The sequence below is a fragment of the Salvelinus fontinalis genome, chromosome 20 (genome assembly GCF_029448725.1).
Source record: "Salvelinus fontinalis isolate EN_2023a chromosome 20, ASM2944872v1, whole genome shotgun sequence".
NCBI lineage: Eukaryota > Metazoa > Chordata > Actinopteri > Salmoniformes > Salmonidae > Salvelinus > Salvelinus fontinalis.
In genome coordinates, this window is record NC_074684.1 from 21,077,448 (window position 1) to 21,094,700 (window position 17,253).

At 43.9% G+C, this 17,253-nt stretch overlaps 1 protein-coding gene across 1 annotated transcript in view; it reads right to left on the reverse strand.

The window, feature by feature from the left end:
* LOC129817502 (mannosyl-oligosaccharide 1,2-alpha-mannosidase IA-like) overlaps positions 1-17,253 on the reverse strand; it is a 182,150-nt gene that overhangs the window by 32,409 nt on the left and 132,488 nt on the right. The window contains exons 6-7 of the mRNA XM_055872812.1: positions 2,526-2,649; positions 2,118-2,211 (exon numbers count right to left, since the gene is read on the reverse strand). Coding sequence (XP_055728787.1) covers positions 2,118-2,211; positions 2,526-2,649 — 218 coding nt within the window. The remainder of the gene's footprint in view (positions 1-2,117; positions 2,212-2,525; positions 2,650-17,253) is intronic.

The following is a 17,253-nucleotide window of genomic DNA, read 5'->3' on the forward strand; positions in this document are numbered from 1 at the left end:
GGACGCAATGCACGCTGACACGATTGCCAGGTATACGGTGTTTCCTCCGACACATTGGTGCGACTGGCTTCCGGGTTAAGCGGGCATTGTGTCAAGAAGCAGCGTGGCTTGGCTAGGTTGTGTTTCAGAGGACGCACGGCTCTCAACCGTCGCCTCTCCCGAGTCCGTACGAGAGTTGCAGCGATGGAACAAGACTAACTACCAATTGGATACCGCGAAAATGGGGAGAAAAATATATAAAGAAAGAAAATCCCTCTGGGAGCAGTGCAGTAGATGGGATGAATGAAGATGTCAGAGAGAATGAGAGACAAGCAGGACGGCTGCCCTCCTCTTCCTCCCCTTCTACAGATCCACCCAGTGGCAGGAGATAGGCTGGACACACAGCAGTCAGTCATTAGGGGTGAACACGGTCCCTCTGCCTGCCCACCCGGGACGATAGCAGAGACAAACACAAAGACGGTTAGTACGCGTATTCATCAGACGTGACATTTCAGCAAGGGCGTAGAGGGGGCATCCAATCATAGGAGTCACACACACGACACAAACACACACAGACCTCACACTGGGATGATCATAGATCATTAGCATGACAGAGTTATAAGACACACAAAGATAACAGACTGTTTAGACTGCTGGTTCATGGGGACTGGGGAGAGACTGGCCAAACTGATCGGGGGCAGGAACAATGACTGTGTGAGCATATGCGTGTGCCTGTCTGTCTGTCTGTCTACGGGGCTGGGGAGTGGAGGTAGTACCACATAGAATGGCAAATCAAACAACATGGCTAAGATATGCATTCAAATGAGTGTGTGTGGTGTGTGTGTGAGAGAGAGCTGCAGTGGGTCCATCATTATGCTACAGCCAGAAGTGTATGTCTGAGTTAGCGACTGGTCTGGGCTGATCTGGACTTTGCATCTAATTGACCTTTTGTGGGGCTCAGAGACAAACACACTCATTAATGAGGGGATCCACGGCAACTGCTGGGTACAGGGCTGTCTGAGCACGGACACACTTCAGGGTTCCTCCATTGTCACCCCCACCACCACCACCTCTCCCCAGCCACCTCACTGTGGCCTAGATCAGGCAATCCTTGGGGATGGAGCTCGTTTTGTCAAGAGTTGGCCTGGCTGGAGCTGGGTAATACCACAGTGGCAGTGGCTCCATACCAGTCAGGGATAGGGGTACTGAACTGTTGTGGTGCCTGAGTGGCATGACACTCATTTACCAAGTCAAAGGAGCAGGTGTTTGAGTTAGAGTGTAGTGTTGTGTGGAGGTATCAGGAATGAACTGTAGCCTTGTAAGACTAACTACTTTACTGGCAGCATTTAGACACAGTCATTTTTAAGCACTGTCATTAGCCACAGGCACTTCTTTCTCCCTGATGTCACTGTGTGGCATTAAGTTACATAATATTCTAATGCACGCCATCAATATTCTAATGCACGCCACGCCATCAGAGGTCATGTGTACCACTGGACTGACGTGGCTTTCCTGGCTGTAAATGGCTTGATAATTACAGGCTGCGGAACCGCAGTTGACAGCCACTGGTGTACCACTAATGCAAATGGAATGAGGTGAGATGGGAGAGAGGGACGATAGTGGTGAAAAGAGAGGAGAACGGGCCATATGGAAGATAGAGTTGAGACGGTTAAAGAGTGATGTAGAGGGAGGAGAGAGGGAGATAGGAATGAGACAGGAGAGGGGTGAGAGATGGTGAGAGGGAGATAGGAATGAGACAGGAGGGGTGAGAGAGGTGAGAGGGAGATAGGAATGAGACAGGAGAGGGGTGAGAGGGAGATAGGAATGAGACAGGAGAGGGGTGAGAGATGTGAGAGGGAGAAAGGAATGAGACAGGAGAGGGGTAAGAGAGGTGAGAGCGAGATAGGAATGAGACAGGAGAGGGGTGAGAGAGGTGAGAGGGAGAAATTAATGAGACAGGAGAGGGGTGAGAGAGGTGAGAGCGAGATAGGAATGAGACAGGAGAGGGGTGAGAGAGGTGAGAGGGAGATAGGAATGAGACAGAAGAGGGGTGAGAGATGTGATAGCGAGATAGGAATGAGACAGGAGAGGGGTGAGATGAGAGAGAGAAGGGTCAGATGAGAGATAGGGGGACTTACGTTGTCCCCACTGTCCACTGTTAGGGTTCAGGTAGTTGGGGTACAATCCCTGGGGCTTATCAAGGCGATTCAGAACCTTCCGGATGTTCATGACCTAGGAGGCGGAACCAGAGAAATGAGTTTCTACTTTCTTCCTGCAACCTCATTGCCTCCTCATCTTCCAGCAGCACGGCACAGTAATGCACTTTAAATGGCCTTGCTGCAGGGACGGCAGTTAAGGAAGGTATAAGAGAGACGCCTCTGAATCATAGCGGAAAGAAGGCATTTATCTGTGGAACAGGAGTTAACAAGAATAGTAATGAAGGTTGCGGCTATGAATAACATTGTCAGGCTGGCTGAGTGCTCAGTTTAGACTGGTGTTAATGCACTGGAATGGAAACGACGGTGCTGTGGCTCCCTAGCTTTCACCTTCTCTGCAAAGGCTGGGTTCCCTGACAGCTTGGAGAGCTGCATGAACTCCAGGTGCAGGGTGCCGTACTCCGCCAGGATGCTGCTGCCTCCAGACGCCCATGGCCAGTTCCTCCCGATGCCACTGTAGACACAGAGGACAACACAGTTAATTCAGGTACTCTAAACAACCCCAATGCACCATAGGGGAGGCAGGTAGCCTAGCGGTTTAGAGCAAAACGGTTGCTGGGTCGAATCCCAGAGCCGACATCGACAGGTGAAAAATGATGTGCCCTTGAGCAAGGCACTTAACTCTAATTTCTTCTGTAAGTCGCTCTGGATAAGAGCATCTGATAAATTACTTAAATGTAAAATATAGAAAACAAAACAATATCCCAGGTACTCCAAACATCACTGCAGAGGAACAGAACATCGCCCCCCCCCCCCCCCCCCCACACACACAAACATTCCCTAGAGAGCTCCCTCCTCCACAAGTCAACCACTGATTCATGGGGTTAAACCGTCCTCTACTCTTATGAATGTCACATACAATACATCTGTTTAACATCATACCAAATTGACAGTGTGTGTGTGTGTCTTTACAATGTCCTGTACTATCTGTCCACAGTGTGTGTCTGTAGGTGTCTGATGACTTTCTAAACAGCAGGTCCTGGTCAGAGCTGCTCTGACTTATTTCTATAACTCTCCTGAGTCGCCCTGATCGGACCTGCGTGTCAGTGCCCACTAACAGAACTAATAGCTACGTGTCAACTTGCTAATGGTTCATAATCATTGACTCCACAAATAATGGCTAGTGTCACTATTGTTATTAGAGCACAGGCAGATTTCTGTCATTAACACCACATGAGTCAGTCTGGCTATTACAGGGGGCTGGAGGGTTCAGAGTGTAAGAGCCAAAAACACATCCCCTGAGTGTGTGTGTGTGTGTGTGTGTGTGTATGTGTGTGTGTGTGTGTGTGTGTGCTACGGAAATGTACTTTACTCAAACACTCAAATTGAACTGGCATCCCAATGACTTCATTACGAAAGCAAACTTGTTTGTAAACATTAATATAACTAATTTGACCTTCCTCCGTGCCAAGAATTGAGCTGAAGCTGTTTTCTGTATTTTAGAAAAGGGCTGATAAATCCCAACAGCTTACAGCTCTGAATTAATTTGAGAAACAGACAGGCAGGCAATGCAGAAGCCTCCAGTCATTGGCAATGTGTATTAATAAGGTCTTAGTATTGTCACAATGTCATCATTCCTAACGCTGAAATTATCTGCCACTATTGCTAATGATCTTGCTCTTGGCTCACACACACACAGACCCTCAAGCACACACACACACACACACACACACACACACACACACACACACACACACACACACACACACACACACACACACACACACACACACACACACACACACACGGCTTTGGAACGTGAGCTTTCATCCATCAGTTCCTGTGGTATGGGCCATAGGGAAGGGGAGAGGGGGAGAGAAGGAGAAGCAGCCAGGAGCATGCTGCTCAGCCTCTAATACTACAACCCTTAAAGCAGCCAGGAGCATGCTGCTCAGCCTCTAATACTACAACCCTTAGAGCAGCCAGGAGCATGCTGCTCAGCCTCTAATACTACAACCCTTAAAGCAGCCAGGAGCATGCTGCTCAGCCTCTAATACTACAACCCTTAAAGCAGCCAGGAGCATGCTGCTCAGCCTCTAATACTACAACACTTAGAGCAGCCAGGAGCATGCTGCTCAGCCTCTAATACTACAACCCTTAAAGCAGCCAGGAGCATGCTGCTCAGCCTCTAATACTACAACCCTTAGAGCAGCCAGGAGCATGCTGCTCAGCCTCTAATACTACAACCCTTAGAGCAGCCAGGAGCATGCTGCTCAGCCTCTAATACTACAACCCTTAAAGCAGCCAGGAGCATGCTGCTCAGCCTCTAATACTACAACCCTTAGAGCAGCCAGGAGCATGCTGCTCAGCCTCTAATACTACAACCCTTAAAGCAGCCAGGAGCATGCTGCTCAGCCTCTAATACTACAACCCTTAAAGCAGCCAGGAGCATGCTGCTCAGCCTCTAATACTACAACACTTAGAGCAGCCAGGAGCATGCTGCTCAGCCTCTAATACTACAACCCTTAAAGCAGCCAGGAGCATGCTGCTCAGCCTCTAATACTACAACCCTTAGAGCAGCCAGGAGCATGCTGCTCAGCCTCTAATACTACAACCCTTAGAGCAGCCAGGAGCATGCTGCTCAGCCTCTAATACTACAACCCTTAGAGCAGCCAGGAGCATGCTGCTCAGCCTCTAATACTACAACCCTTAGAGCAGCCAGGAGCATGCTGCTCAGCCTCTAATACTACAACCCTTAAAGCAGCCAGGAGCATGCTGCTCAGCCTCTAATACTACAACCCTTAGAGCAGCCAGGAGCATGCTGCTCAGCCTCTAATACTACAACCCTTAGAGCAGCCAGGAGCATGCTGCTCAGCCTCTAATACTACAACCCTTAGAGCAGCCAGGAGCATGCTGCTCAGCCTCTAATACTACAACCCTTAGAGCAGTCATTTAGACTGACGATGTTTATTTTTATTTTTTAAATGTACTCTGCCATTTTTTTTGTCATCCCCCTCTGTCCTTGACTTTTCCTAAATAAGTATATATATATATATATATATATATAAAACACACACTGGTCTTAGAATCTTAATATCACAAACAGAAATTGAGTTTCCCCCGTTGCCCCTCCTCCCGACAGGACGACCTGCTCGCTCCTTCTTACAACAGTTGAAAGTGCAGTGCCCAGCTGGTAACTGTCTCGAAACCAAACCTATATCGAAACTCATTTCACACATATAAAAGATTTTAGAAATGAAGTAACGTATGATGGGGAGAAAGGGGGAGAATGGGTGAGTTGATGAGCAAGGAGAAGCAAACAATGCAGAATTATGTCATCACCAATTGTGAATGAAGAACAGGGCAGGCCATTCTATTGTATTGATCTATTCTAATTCTAATCTTAAAATGGTATGTACCCTATATCAGTCCACTGAATCAAAGCAGTCTTCAGTCCACTCTGACCTACTTAGAGTAGCCTACACAGTGAGCGCGTGTGTAACTGTATGAGTCCCGTGTAGCTCAGTTGGTACAGCATGGTGCTTGCAACGCCAGGGTTGTAGGTTTGATTCCCACGGAGGACCAGTACAAAATGTATGTTGAACAACTTTCAGTAAAAAAAGTATCCACATCGGGCAGCAGGTGAGCGAATGTGGTGATGAGGCTTGTGGAACCAAAGACAATTTCTTCACTTCACTGTCAAGTTGTTTGCAAAGAAAACAAGTCTGTCCGGCACCATGAACAGCGTGAGACGGGAGCTCCCTCCCTCTGCACAAAATAACGCACCTGCACAACTGTTTACTCCATAACTCATAAGGCCACTTGGCGCTTCTAATGGTGTTTAGGCTGTGTACAATCTGTTACCATGTTCTAACACATATGCATTCTGTTTCATAGGTTTTAACAAAGGCCTACACATAAACTAATGAAAATGCTATTGTGTTATATATTAAAAAATAAAAAATAAATAAAAATATGATCGATCTATCTCTATATATATATTCTAATGTTACCCAAGGCTTTCATAAACACAACCAATTCATGATAGCATATATGAAATGTATTCATTCCACAGTTAGAATGCTGCAGTCAGAACGACTGCTCATTAGCTTGAAGGGGGCCCGTCGAGGCCCAGCGGTTCTAGTGTTAAGGACAGGAGCGTGGCTGTGCATAGGAATTACTCCCTCACCCACATGCTGTGCCAAAACTATTTGTTTTTCATTACACAGCTGATTAAATAATGTTACACAAATTCTGGAAAATCACACAAATACTGTATCAGAGAGGAAAGAAAACGGAGAGAAAGCGCCTGTTCTTGGGTCAGAAAAACTACTTGGTGTTTATGATTGAGACTTAATCAGATTGCCACAGCCTGGGATGGAGTTGATACGCATGTTAATGACGGTGAGTCGTGCATGTGTGTTTATTTGTCAAGAGTGTATGTGCTCCGAGGAGGATCAGACGACAATAGTGTCAGCAGTGCACCTGGTGTAGCAGCCGGCCAAGAGGTTGAGGGAGCTGGATGCAGGTAAACCTACCATCTCTCCTTCATCTCCATAATGCTCCATTACAATACAGTGGGGCTCTTGCCTGTATTGTGGCACAGCACTGCCATGTCCTCTCTGTCCAGACTCGAAGAGCTGCATTAAACCTGAACAATCATGTGGACTGCTCTGTCCTCTCCCACAGAGTCCCTGAAATGGAGCCTCCCTCCCTTTTGCTCTCTCCCTCTCTATATCTCCTTCTCGGAGTCTTTCTCCCTCCCTCTATATCACTGTATCTCTGTCTGTTTCCCTCCCTCACTCTGCAGGTCTCCCTCCCTCACTATCTCTCCGACTGTCTCCCTCCTTCCCCTCGCGGAAGACACCTGGACATATCACCATCCATCCATCTGTGGTCTGTGTCAAATCCCTTCTTAAGCCCTCTGATGAGAGCTAAATCCCCAGGAAGAATAACAAGAGGGAGCCTAAAACAAGCAGAGGGCTAAACCTAAAGGGACAGGCTGAGGGAGGGGGAGGAGTGGGGTTGAAATGGCACATTTACAGTACAGTGTAGTACAGGGAGGGACCCCTACTGAAACATACTGTTCCAGCTGGATGTAATCTCTCCCTCTACTTCACCTTACTGCTCACTCTCCAAGTTGAAACTTGAATCAACCTCTCTTCCTCTCCTCTCTCTGTTTAATACAGAATGCTAATGATTGCCTAAGGTCTGAAGTGTGTGGGCACTGGGTAGGCTACAGTCCAAGTTCGGTGGTATTTAGCCGTTCCTCTTAAGGGAAAGAGAGATGCAGGCTGGCACTGACAAATCTGCAGCTCTGAGGACATAATGCAGTGGCTGACAGGACTGTGAGAGAACACAAACAGCCTGCTGGACAATGAACTAACAGTGGCACTGTGATAAAGTCCACTTCACTCCAGTCAGGTGCCAATGTTTTTATGTCTGGGTAGCGTCCATACAGAATGTATACCGAAGCTTTGGCTCACTGCTTCCTGTTGTTAGCTCTTAGTTCCAAACTGGATCTCTCCTCCATATCTCTTCCTCCCTCCGGGCGAAAGGGGAGCTATAGATCCAGAGTTAAGGGCTTAATTAAGGGCTTCATTCTTTAAACCACGCCAGCCTTACTTGTCCAGGGGTGCTAAGGAGGCTGGGTGGGGTATTTGGGGATCCTTGTGGGAGACTACCTCCAGCAGCTGTAACACTATTGGCCTTTTTGTATACGTCAGAAAATCACAGGTGTCTGTAATCATCTCTGGCCCTCTGTGTGGCCTTTTCTCATTTAAAATATCAAATAATATTTAAAAATGTAAATAAAATATGACATTGCTGTAAAACATTATCCTAAATATAAACCATCAACTTAGTGAATACCATTGGTGTTTAATATGAGGTTTTCAGCATGAAATATCCTTTATATACAGTGGGGTGAACAACTATTTGATACACTGCCGATTTTGCAGGTTTTCCTACTTATATGCATTAAAATGCAAATTAATTACTTAAAAATCATAAAATGTGATTTTCTGGATTTTTGTTTTAGATTCCGTCTCTCACAGTTGAAGTGTACCTATGATTAAAATTACAGACCTCTCCATGCTTTGTAAGTTTTTACACACTTTCATTTATTTTACTATGTCATTATGTCTTTGTTGTAAATGTTTAGTCGCCAAACTGGTATCAGTTGTGAAAAGTCAATAGTTGGAAGAGTTGCAGAGTTAATTGAAAATAATGCCATTGTTGATTCATGTTTTTTTCATCAATTAGGCTATTTTCTCTTGAACAATAAGGTCTATCTACTAGAAACTCAGACAACATGACACAGATATTAAAACCTTTATACGAATCATTTTTTAAAAGTTATTCAATTATAAATTACGAAAGTTAACATAGATTGCCATTGACGACCTCTTAATTACCAAAATTACAGAAGATTCCAGTAATTCTCAACTCTTCCCTTTGGCCCAATGGCACCAATCCTCTCACCATCAACTATCAACTTCAGGCTAACCTGGTTTTATCAAGCCAGAGCTAAAAACGGCTGATGTAATTCATATTTGAAATTACAGCAGATGAAGCGGTGCCCCTGTGTCACCGTGTGGAAAACCTCAAGGGCTTTTCTAATTGAGCCACTCGGAATCCAGGCTTATTAATCAAACCACTTTCCCCAGATTCCCGGGATTGATTCCACAGCCTGAGAGTGAACCGCAATGAGGAAATCTGCTAAAGCTGGTGTATTTCATGCCAATACGGAGGGGAAAAATGACAGTTAGCGTTAACTGTGTGTGATGCTGGCGTATTTCATGCCAATACGGAGGAGAAAAATGACAGTTAGCGTTAACTTTGTGTGATGCTGGCGTATTTCATGCCAATACGGAGGGGAAAAATGACAGCGTTAACTTTGTGTGATGCTGGCGTATTTCATGCCAATACGGAGGGGAAAAATGACAGTTAGCGTTAACTTTGTGTGATGCTGGCGTATTTCATGCCAATACGGAGGGGAAAAATGACAGTTATCGTTAACTTTGTGTGATGCTGGCGTATTTCATGCCAATACGGAGGAGAAAAATGACAGTTAGCGTTAAATTTGTGTGATGCTGGCGTATTTCATGCCAATACGGAGGAGAAAAATGACAGTTAGCGTTAAATTTGTGTGATGCTGGCGTATTTCATGCCAATACGGAGGAGAAAAAAACGAGAGTTAGCTTTAACTTTGTGTGTGATGACATCCACTTTAAAGTCAATTAGATTGGAGAGTAATTTCCTGCTTGACATTTTATCAGGGGGAAAAAGGGGAATTCAAAAAGACATACATCAAATGGAGCCATTATTCCCTGAGGAGGGAGACTAATGTTTAATTATGAGCGCTAATACATCAGGCCTGGAGTCTGGTCTTCCTGGACCTGCTCTCTGTCCCCAGAATAAACGCTCCATTGAAAAACGGCGCAGTGTGGCTAACGACATTGCGTCTACACCGAGGTACCAATATAGAACCTGTCTTATTGAATCACCACCTACTGAGGAGAGCAAATCTACACCAAGGCATTGTGAACTGTTGACAGTAAATTACATTTACGGGAGGCAGACACTTGAGTTGAACCGGTTCAACAGAAATCAACGTCTCCTCGCATTTGTTAGAATTCAAGAAGCTTTCAATACGTTAAACCTACTCATGGATTTTATTTTCTCCACTTGCAATTACTGATACTTGATTTCATACTTTGCATGATAACTTATTCCTGTCCAACACGTCATTTGGTGAAATAAATATACAATTTGCCAAGCATAAGCATGAATGCTGCTGACAGCACTGTTGTTATGGCGTCGGTGAATGTTTTTTGTTGCTCTCTATTATTATTATTATTATTTTTCTCCCCTCTTTCTAAGAGTGCCATTTGTCGGGTTGTTGCTAGCATCAGTAAGTACCAGGGGCAAAGCCCTTCATTGCTGGGTGATATTACCACGCCCTCCGCTGCTCTCTGCTCAGGCCCTGGGGAATGGGAGGGCTTGATGGGGTAAATGGAACTAGTGATGAGACAGTTTTCTTTTGAAATAGGATATGGTACAAAGAATACTAATGTTTAAAACAACAACATTTTTCTTGGACATGTAAAATCAGCTTATATTAATTTCAAATGTGAACACCACCAGATCAGATCGCTATGCTCCTGGAGCGTATTTAAGCAATAAGGAGGTGTGGTATATATCCAATATACAACGGCTAAGGGCTGTTCTTAGGCATGACCCAGTTTATAATTAACAATTACCTAGGCTCCAAAGACCAGTGGTGGAAAAAGTACCTAATTGTCATACTTGAGTAAACGTAAAGATACCTGATAAAAAATCACTCAAGTAAAAGTCAGTCACCCAGTGAAATACTAGTTAAGTAGAAGTCAAAAAGTATTTGGTTTTAAATATACTTAAGTATCAAAAGTAAATGTAATTGCAAAAATATACCTAAGTATCAAAAGTAAAAGTATAAATAATCTCAAATTCCTTATATTATGCAAAGCAGACGACATGATTTTCATATTTTAATTTACGGATAGCCAGGGGCACACTCCAACACTCAGACAGATGAAGCATGTGTGTTTAGTGAGTCCGCCAGATCAGAGGCAGTAGGGATGACCAGGGATGTTCTCTTGATAAGTGTGTGAACTCAACCATTTTCCTGTCCTGTTCAGCATTCAAAATGTAATGAGTACTTTTGGGTGTCAGGGAACATGTATGGGAGTAAAAGGTACATCATTTTCTTAAGGAATGTAGTGGCGTAAAAGTCAAAGTTGTCCAAAATATAAATAGTAAAGTAAAATACAGATAACCCAAAAAACGATTTAAGTAATACTATAATGCATTTTTTACTAAAGTATTTTACACCATTGCCAAAGACAGAAATATTACCCATGAGGTTATTTGACCACATTAAATAATGACTGCAATTTAAAGACAGATATTCAATCATGATTAGCCTTTTAGTAAAACAAAAGCAACCTGTTCTGTATGTTAGTGTATGCTTAAATTCCACACTGCACAGCAAGGTACAGTCAATATACAAAAAGAACATTGCATCAATTTGCTTCATAAGAAGGTGGTAGACTATTACCCTCGCTGTGCTGGTTTTCACCACCCCCACTGGCTTGAATGGATAAAAAGATTACTCACAGCAGTGGCCTTAAATGATGTTTGACTATATTCCTAACCGGGGAAAGAATAACAACAGCAAGAATGCTAGTTTCTCACGACACAACGTGGAGATCTGTCACTGGAGTCTTAGTGCTTGTTGTTATGTCACCATACTATAATTTGTCAATCAAAATAATAATTACTACATTTTTGTGTGACATTGCTATGGTTTTCTTGGTATTGTTCCACTAGCTTCTTATACATGCTATATATACATGTGATTTTGCAATGGCTTATCTAGAATACAATATAAGCCTAGTTTGACTCTGGCCAAAGGAAAGATCAGCACAGCTGCCCCCAAAACTCTGGAACTCTCTCTCCCCAGCCACCCGCAACTCTGGAACTCTCTCTCCCCAGCCACCCGCAACTCTGGAACTCTCTCTCCCCAGCCACCCGCAACTCTGGAACTCTCTCTCCCCAGCCACCCGCAACTCTGGAACTCTCTCTCCCCAGCCACCCGCAACTCTGACTCACCACCTTCAAAAACAATACAATTAAAAACACCTGTTCAGTCTGGCATTCCTCTCAGCTTAGCTCACTCTTACATGCTGACCACACTGCTCGCGAGCGTCTGCATTGCCAGGCGCTAAAATATAACTCTTATTTTTTTTAATATTCTTTGCTGTACAGTGTCCTTGTTTTTTGTGGGTGTTTAAATTACATATATTATTAAAGATTAAAAAAACAAGAAAATCATATAATTTACACTGTGCCATGTGTGAGAATGCTGGACCCACGCACGCACGCACGCGCATCGCCGTGTGCCTCTGACCAAGCACCCTCCTCTAACAATTTCCCATTTAATGGAATTTAGGCAGGTTAAGTCAAGTTAAACTGATGTCAGGCTTTGGCGGCAGGGAAATTTGATTTGAGAATCCTTTATCTTGCTTATGGTCCTAATAAAGGTAAATGGGAGGGGGTGTGGAACATAGATAAGCCCAAGGAAATGGCGTCAAAAAATATATTGCTGTGTGTTGAACAGAGGCGGAGGCACTGTTTCAGTGCCAGGGTTCATTGGCCAGCTCACTTTGACAGTCCAGGAGGAAGTTTCCAACTACCGTTTCCACAATTTCTAACTAGCATTAGCGTAATGACTGGACATCTATGGGACCAGCTAGCATGCAATGGTAGTTAGTTTTGTGACCCAATGCTACCTCTAACTTCCTTCCTACTAGACAGAGACATACAAATGATATCCACAAGTTCATCTGACTCTGGGAAAGTAGATAAAGGGCCTCATTGCCAAAATCCCAAACTATCCCTTTAAGAGCACACACTTCCGTCCCACCTGAGGGCTAGCATTAACAATGAAATAGTTGGATGTTTGTTAATGAAAAGCATCTCTTCTGTAGAACTTTTGACTAAAGATACTTTCTATAACCTCTGAAGAAAGTCGTCCGTAGAACGCTTTTGAACTTGTGGCTCACTTCAGAGACTCTTGATAGGGAAAACTGTAAGTCACACTATGACACTTTTATGTGAGATTAAAGAAATGGACAGTCCAATGGGTTTCGGAATTTGGAGGGATGAAGCTTAGAGTCTATTGGAGAGCTGCTGAGGGTGAGAGGGGGCTACTGTGAGGGGCTGCTACTGTCCCAGTACATCGAACGGCTTCTTCTGATCCTCTTCAGACAAGCTGAGATGGTGTCTGTCTGTCTGGAACACCTGCAGCAGACACTCACATAACTGTCAACTCCTCAATAAGACTGGAAATGTCCTTTCGCTCCATTACTCATCCTCATCTCCCTAAACATTAGCTGGCTGTCACAGAGTACAGTATTTTTTCCCCTAGAACAAACCCACACACCTAAATATAGGTCATTATTACCGCGGCTTGAGTACATTTGTAATTGCTTTGTAATTTCAGTGGTTTTGAAACTGTATCATGAAAGTAATGTCTGTTCCATTTGACTTTCAGAAAGGAGAAAAACGCAAAAGTAAAGGGAAGAATTTTGATAGTGTTTGATTTCACATAAAGGAATCTAGTCATGTAGCTAGCACAAATATTTTACCATTGCCTCTTTGATGAAAGATTGAATTAATATTTACGTAATAACACAATCCCTCAAACAGCTAATTAAATAATCCAATCCCTCTGGTGTAGATTTGTTTGATTATTCTAGCGGTATGATTCTTGTCGTTTAATGTAAACCACGAGACAAAAATATTTTGTTCAAGAACAAAGACATCACCTCCACTCCATGGGAGGATGAAAAGGGGGACAAACAAACAAGCAGAGAACAGAAGAGATGAAGCCAGTCAGATTGATTACGTGACCCAGGAACAACAATTAGCTGCGAATGAGGTAGCAAGCCTGTATGCCAGGAACTCTCTACCTCGGTGTTCATAGGAGAACCATCCATCTGTGACCTGAGAGGACCTCTCTCACTGGGATAGCGATGAAGACACACTAGGATGAAGCAGAATCCCACTGCATTTTCTGGTCAATTACCAACCACCAATGGCTTCAATGAATGCGATCTGGCCCAGTCTATGCTCACAGTGATTTGCATGGCTAGGATCTTCTGGAAGTCCATAGAAGGGAGGATGAGGAGGAAAGGATATAGGTAAGGGGCTATGGACCCAGAGAGAGAGTAAGAGCGAAAGAGGGGGCGTGATTTGACCACGCTCCCTTCGGGTACACCCAGTGCCACAGGCCCATTCTAGCTCAATCTGGGTCAAGGTTGTGGCACGGCGCTAAGAGTAAAATCAATAGTTTTCTTGTTCACCCATCAGCCCTGGTTCTTTCCATCCTTCCTTCATATGCTGGATGTGCATGGATTGGAAAAAGTAGCCTTTAAAAGCCTCTGCATGCAACCCACCTCCTCATGTGTCACTCTGCTAGCAGCCTCCAGCAGTTAATGACTGTTAGTGGAGGTGAAGTTCTCTCTCTTATGTTTATTTTTGATTTATTTCACCTTTATTTAAGCAGGGAGTCATGCTGAGACCCAGGTCTATTTCCCAGATGAGCCCTGCATGAACACATCAATAAACAACCATTACACTATATACAGTGCATTCGGAAAACATTCAGATCCCTTGACTTTTTCAACATTTTGGTACATAACAGCCTTATTCTAAAATGTATTAAATAGTCTCTCCCCCCCCTCCTCAATCGACACACAATACCCCATAATGACAAAGCAAAAACAGGTTGTCATCTTTTCAAATGTACAAAACAAACCTGGAAATATGACATTTACATAATTATTCAGGCCCTTTACTCAGTACTTTGTTTAAGCACCTTTTGCAGCGATTACAACAGTGAGTCTTCTTGGGTATGACGCTACACGCTTGGCACACTTGTATTTGGGGAGTTTCTCCCATTCTTCTCTGCAGATCCTCTCAAGCTCTATCAGGTTTGATGGGGAGTGTCACTGCACAGCTATTTTCAGGTCTCTCCAGAGATGTTTGATCGGGTTAAAGTCCGGGCTCTGGCTGGACCACTCAAGGACATTCAGAGACTTGTCCCGAAGCCACTCCTGTGTTCTCTTGGCTGTGTGCTTAGTGTCGTTGTCCTGTTGGAAGGTGAACCATCCCAGTCTGAGATCCCGAGGGCTCTGGAGCAGGTTTTCATCAAGGATATGGAGTGCTGCAGAAATGGTTAACCTTCTAGAAGGTTCTCCCATCTCCACAGTGGAACTCTGGAGCTCTGTCAGAGTGTCCATCGGGTTCTTGGTCACCTCCCTGACCAAGGCCCTTTTCCCCCGATTGCTCAGTTTGGCGCCAGCTCGAGGACGAGTTCTGGTGGTTTGAAACTTCTTCCATTTAAGAACGATGGAGGCCACTGTGTTCTTGGGGATCTTCAATGCTGCACACCTTTTTTGGTACTCTTCCTCAGATCTGTGCCTCGACACAATTCTGTCTCGAAGCTCAATGGACAATTCCTTCGACCTCATGGCTTGGTTTTTGCTCTGACATGCACTATCAACTGTAGGACCTTATATAGGACAGGTGTGTGCCTTTCCAAATCATGTCCAATCAATTGATTTTACCACAGGTGGACTCCAATCAAGTTGTAGAAACATCTCAAGGATGATCAATGGAAACAGGATGCACCTGAGCTCAATTTTGATTCTCATAGCAAAGGGTCGGATACTTATGTAAATAAGGTATTTCTGTTTTTTATTTTTAATACATTTATAAAAACCTGTTTTTGCTTTGTCATTACGAGGATTTTTTTATTAATCGATTATAGAATAAGGCTGTAACATAACAAAATGTGGAAAAAGGGAAGGGGTCTGAATGCCCTGTACATATCTATACACACACATCAATTACACAACACATGAAAAGCAAACACAAAACACCAAAAGCAAAACACCATCATATGAAACAAACCCATTCGTCAGTAAAAATGCCCTCTAACATCTGCCTGAATTTCCCTAGAGTAGGGATTCAGCCCCGGGCCAATTTTTTCTTGAACGGTTTGTCAGGAGGCCGGAACATAATTATACTGAACAAAAATATAAACGCAACATGTTGGTCCCATGTTTAATGAGTTGAAATAAAAGATCCCTGAATGTTCCATGTGCACAAAAAAACGTATTTCTCTCCAATTTTGTGCACAAATTTGTTTACATCCTTGTTAGTGAGCATTTCTCCCCCTCGCCATGATAATCCAGACACTTGACAGGTGTGGCATATCAAGAAGCTGATTAAACAGCAATATCATTATACAGTTGCACCTTGTGCTGGGGACAATAAAAGGACGCTCTAAAATGTGCAGTTTTGTCACACAACACAATGCCACGGATGTGTTTTGAGGGAGCGTGCAATTGGTATGCTGACTGCAGGAATGTCCACCAGAGCTGTTGCCAGAGAATTTAATGTTAATTTCTCTACTATAAGCCACCTCTAACGTCATTTTAGAGAATTTGGCAGCATGTCCAACCGGCCGCACAACCGCAGACCACGTGTAACTATGCCAGCCCAGGACCTCCATATCTGGCTTCTTCACATGCGGGATTGTTGTGTTTCTATTTTTGTTCAGTATACAAATAATTTGTAGACTGCAAATTGACTGCAAGAAGCCCAAACAGATACAACATTTAACTAAAACAATCCTTTCAAAAAATGTGTACACAATCATATACAGTACATGACCAAAAGTATGTGGAGACCCCTTTACTTCAAATTAGTGGATTTGGCTATTTCAGACACAGCCATTGCTGACAGGTGTATAAAATTGAGCACACAGCCATGCAATGTCCATTGACAAACACTAGCAGTAGAATGGCACGTACTGAAGAACTCAGTGACTTTCAACGTGGCACCGTCGCAGGATGCCACCTATCCAACAAGTCTGTCCTCGGTTGCAACACTCACTACCGAGTTCCAAACTGCCTAATATCACCATGCGCAATGCCAAGTGTCGGCTGGAGTGGTGTAAAGCTTGCCGCCATTGGACTCTGGAGCAGTGGAAACGCGTTCTCTGGAGTGATGAATCAGGCAGATGCCAGGAGAACACTACCTGTCCAAATGCATAGTGTCAACTGTAAAGTTTGGTGGAGGAGGAATAATAGTCTGGGGCTGTTTTTCATGGTTTGGGCTAGCTCCCATAGTTCCATGTAGTGTATACAGTATCTCTTTATTATGCGTGTGAATACCTTGGAACAGATTTCCAAAATTAAAATCACTCTTAACTGATTTGCTGGTGTTTTTACAGTCTTTATGTCCAAAAATAAAATAAAATAAATAAATAAATAAAATTATGTTATTGCTCAGAAAACGTGGGTTCCCAAATAAACTCACCCACGGGCCAAATTCGGCGCGCGGGCCGCCAATTGGGTAAATCTACCCTAGAGGCACCAACTTTAATAACTAAGGGCTGATAGTGTAGAGTGTATAAAACATTAAGGACACCTGCTCTTTCCATGACAGACTGACCAGGTGAATCCAGGTGAAAGCTATGATCCCTTATTGATTTCACTTGTTA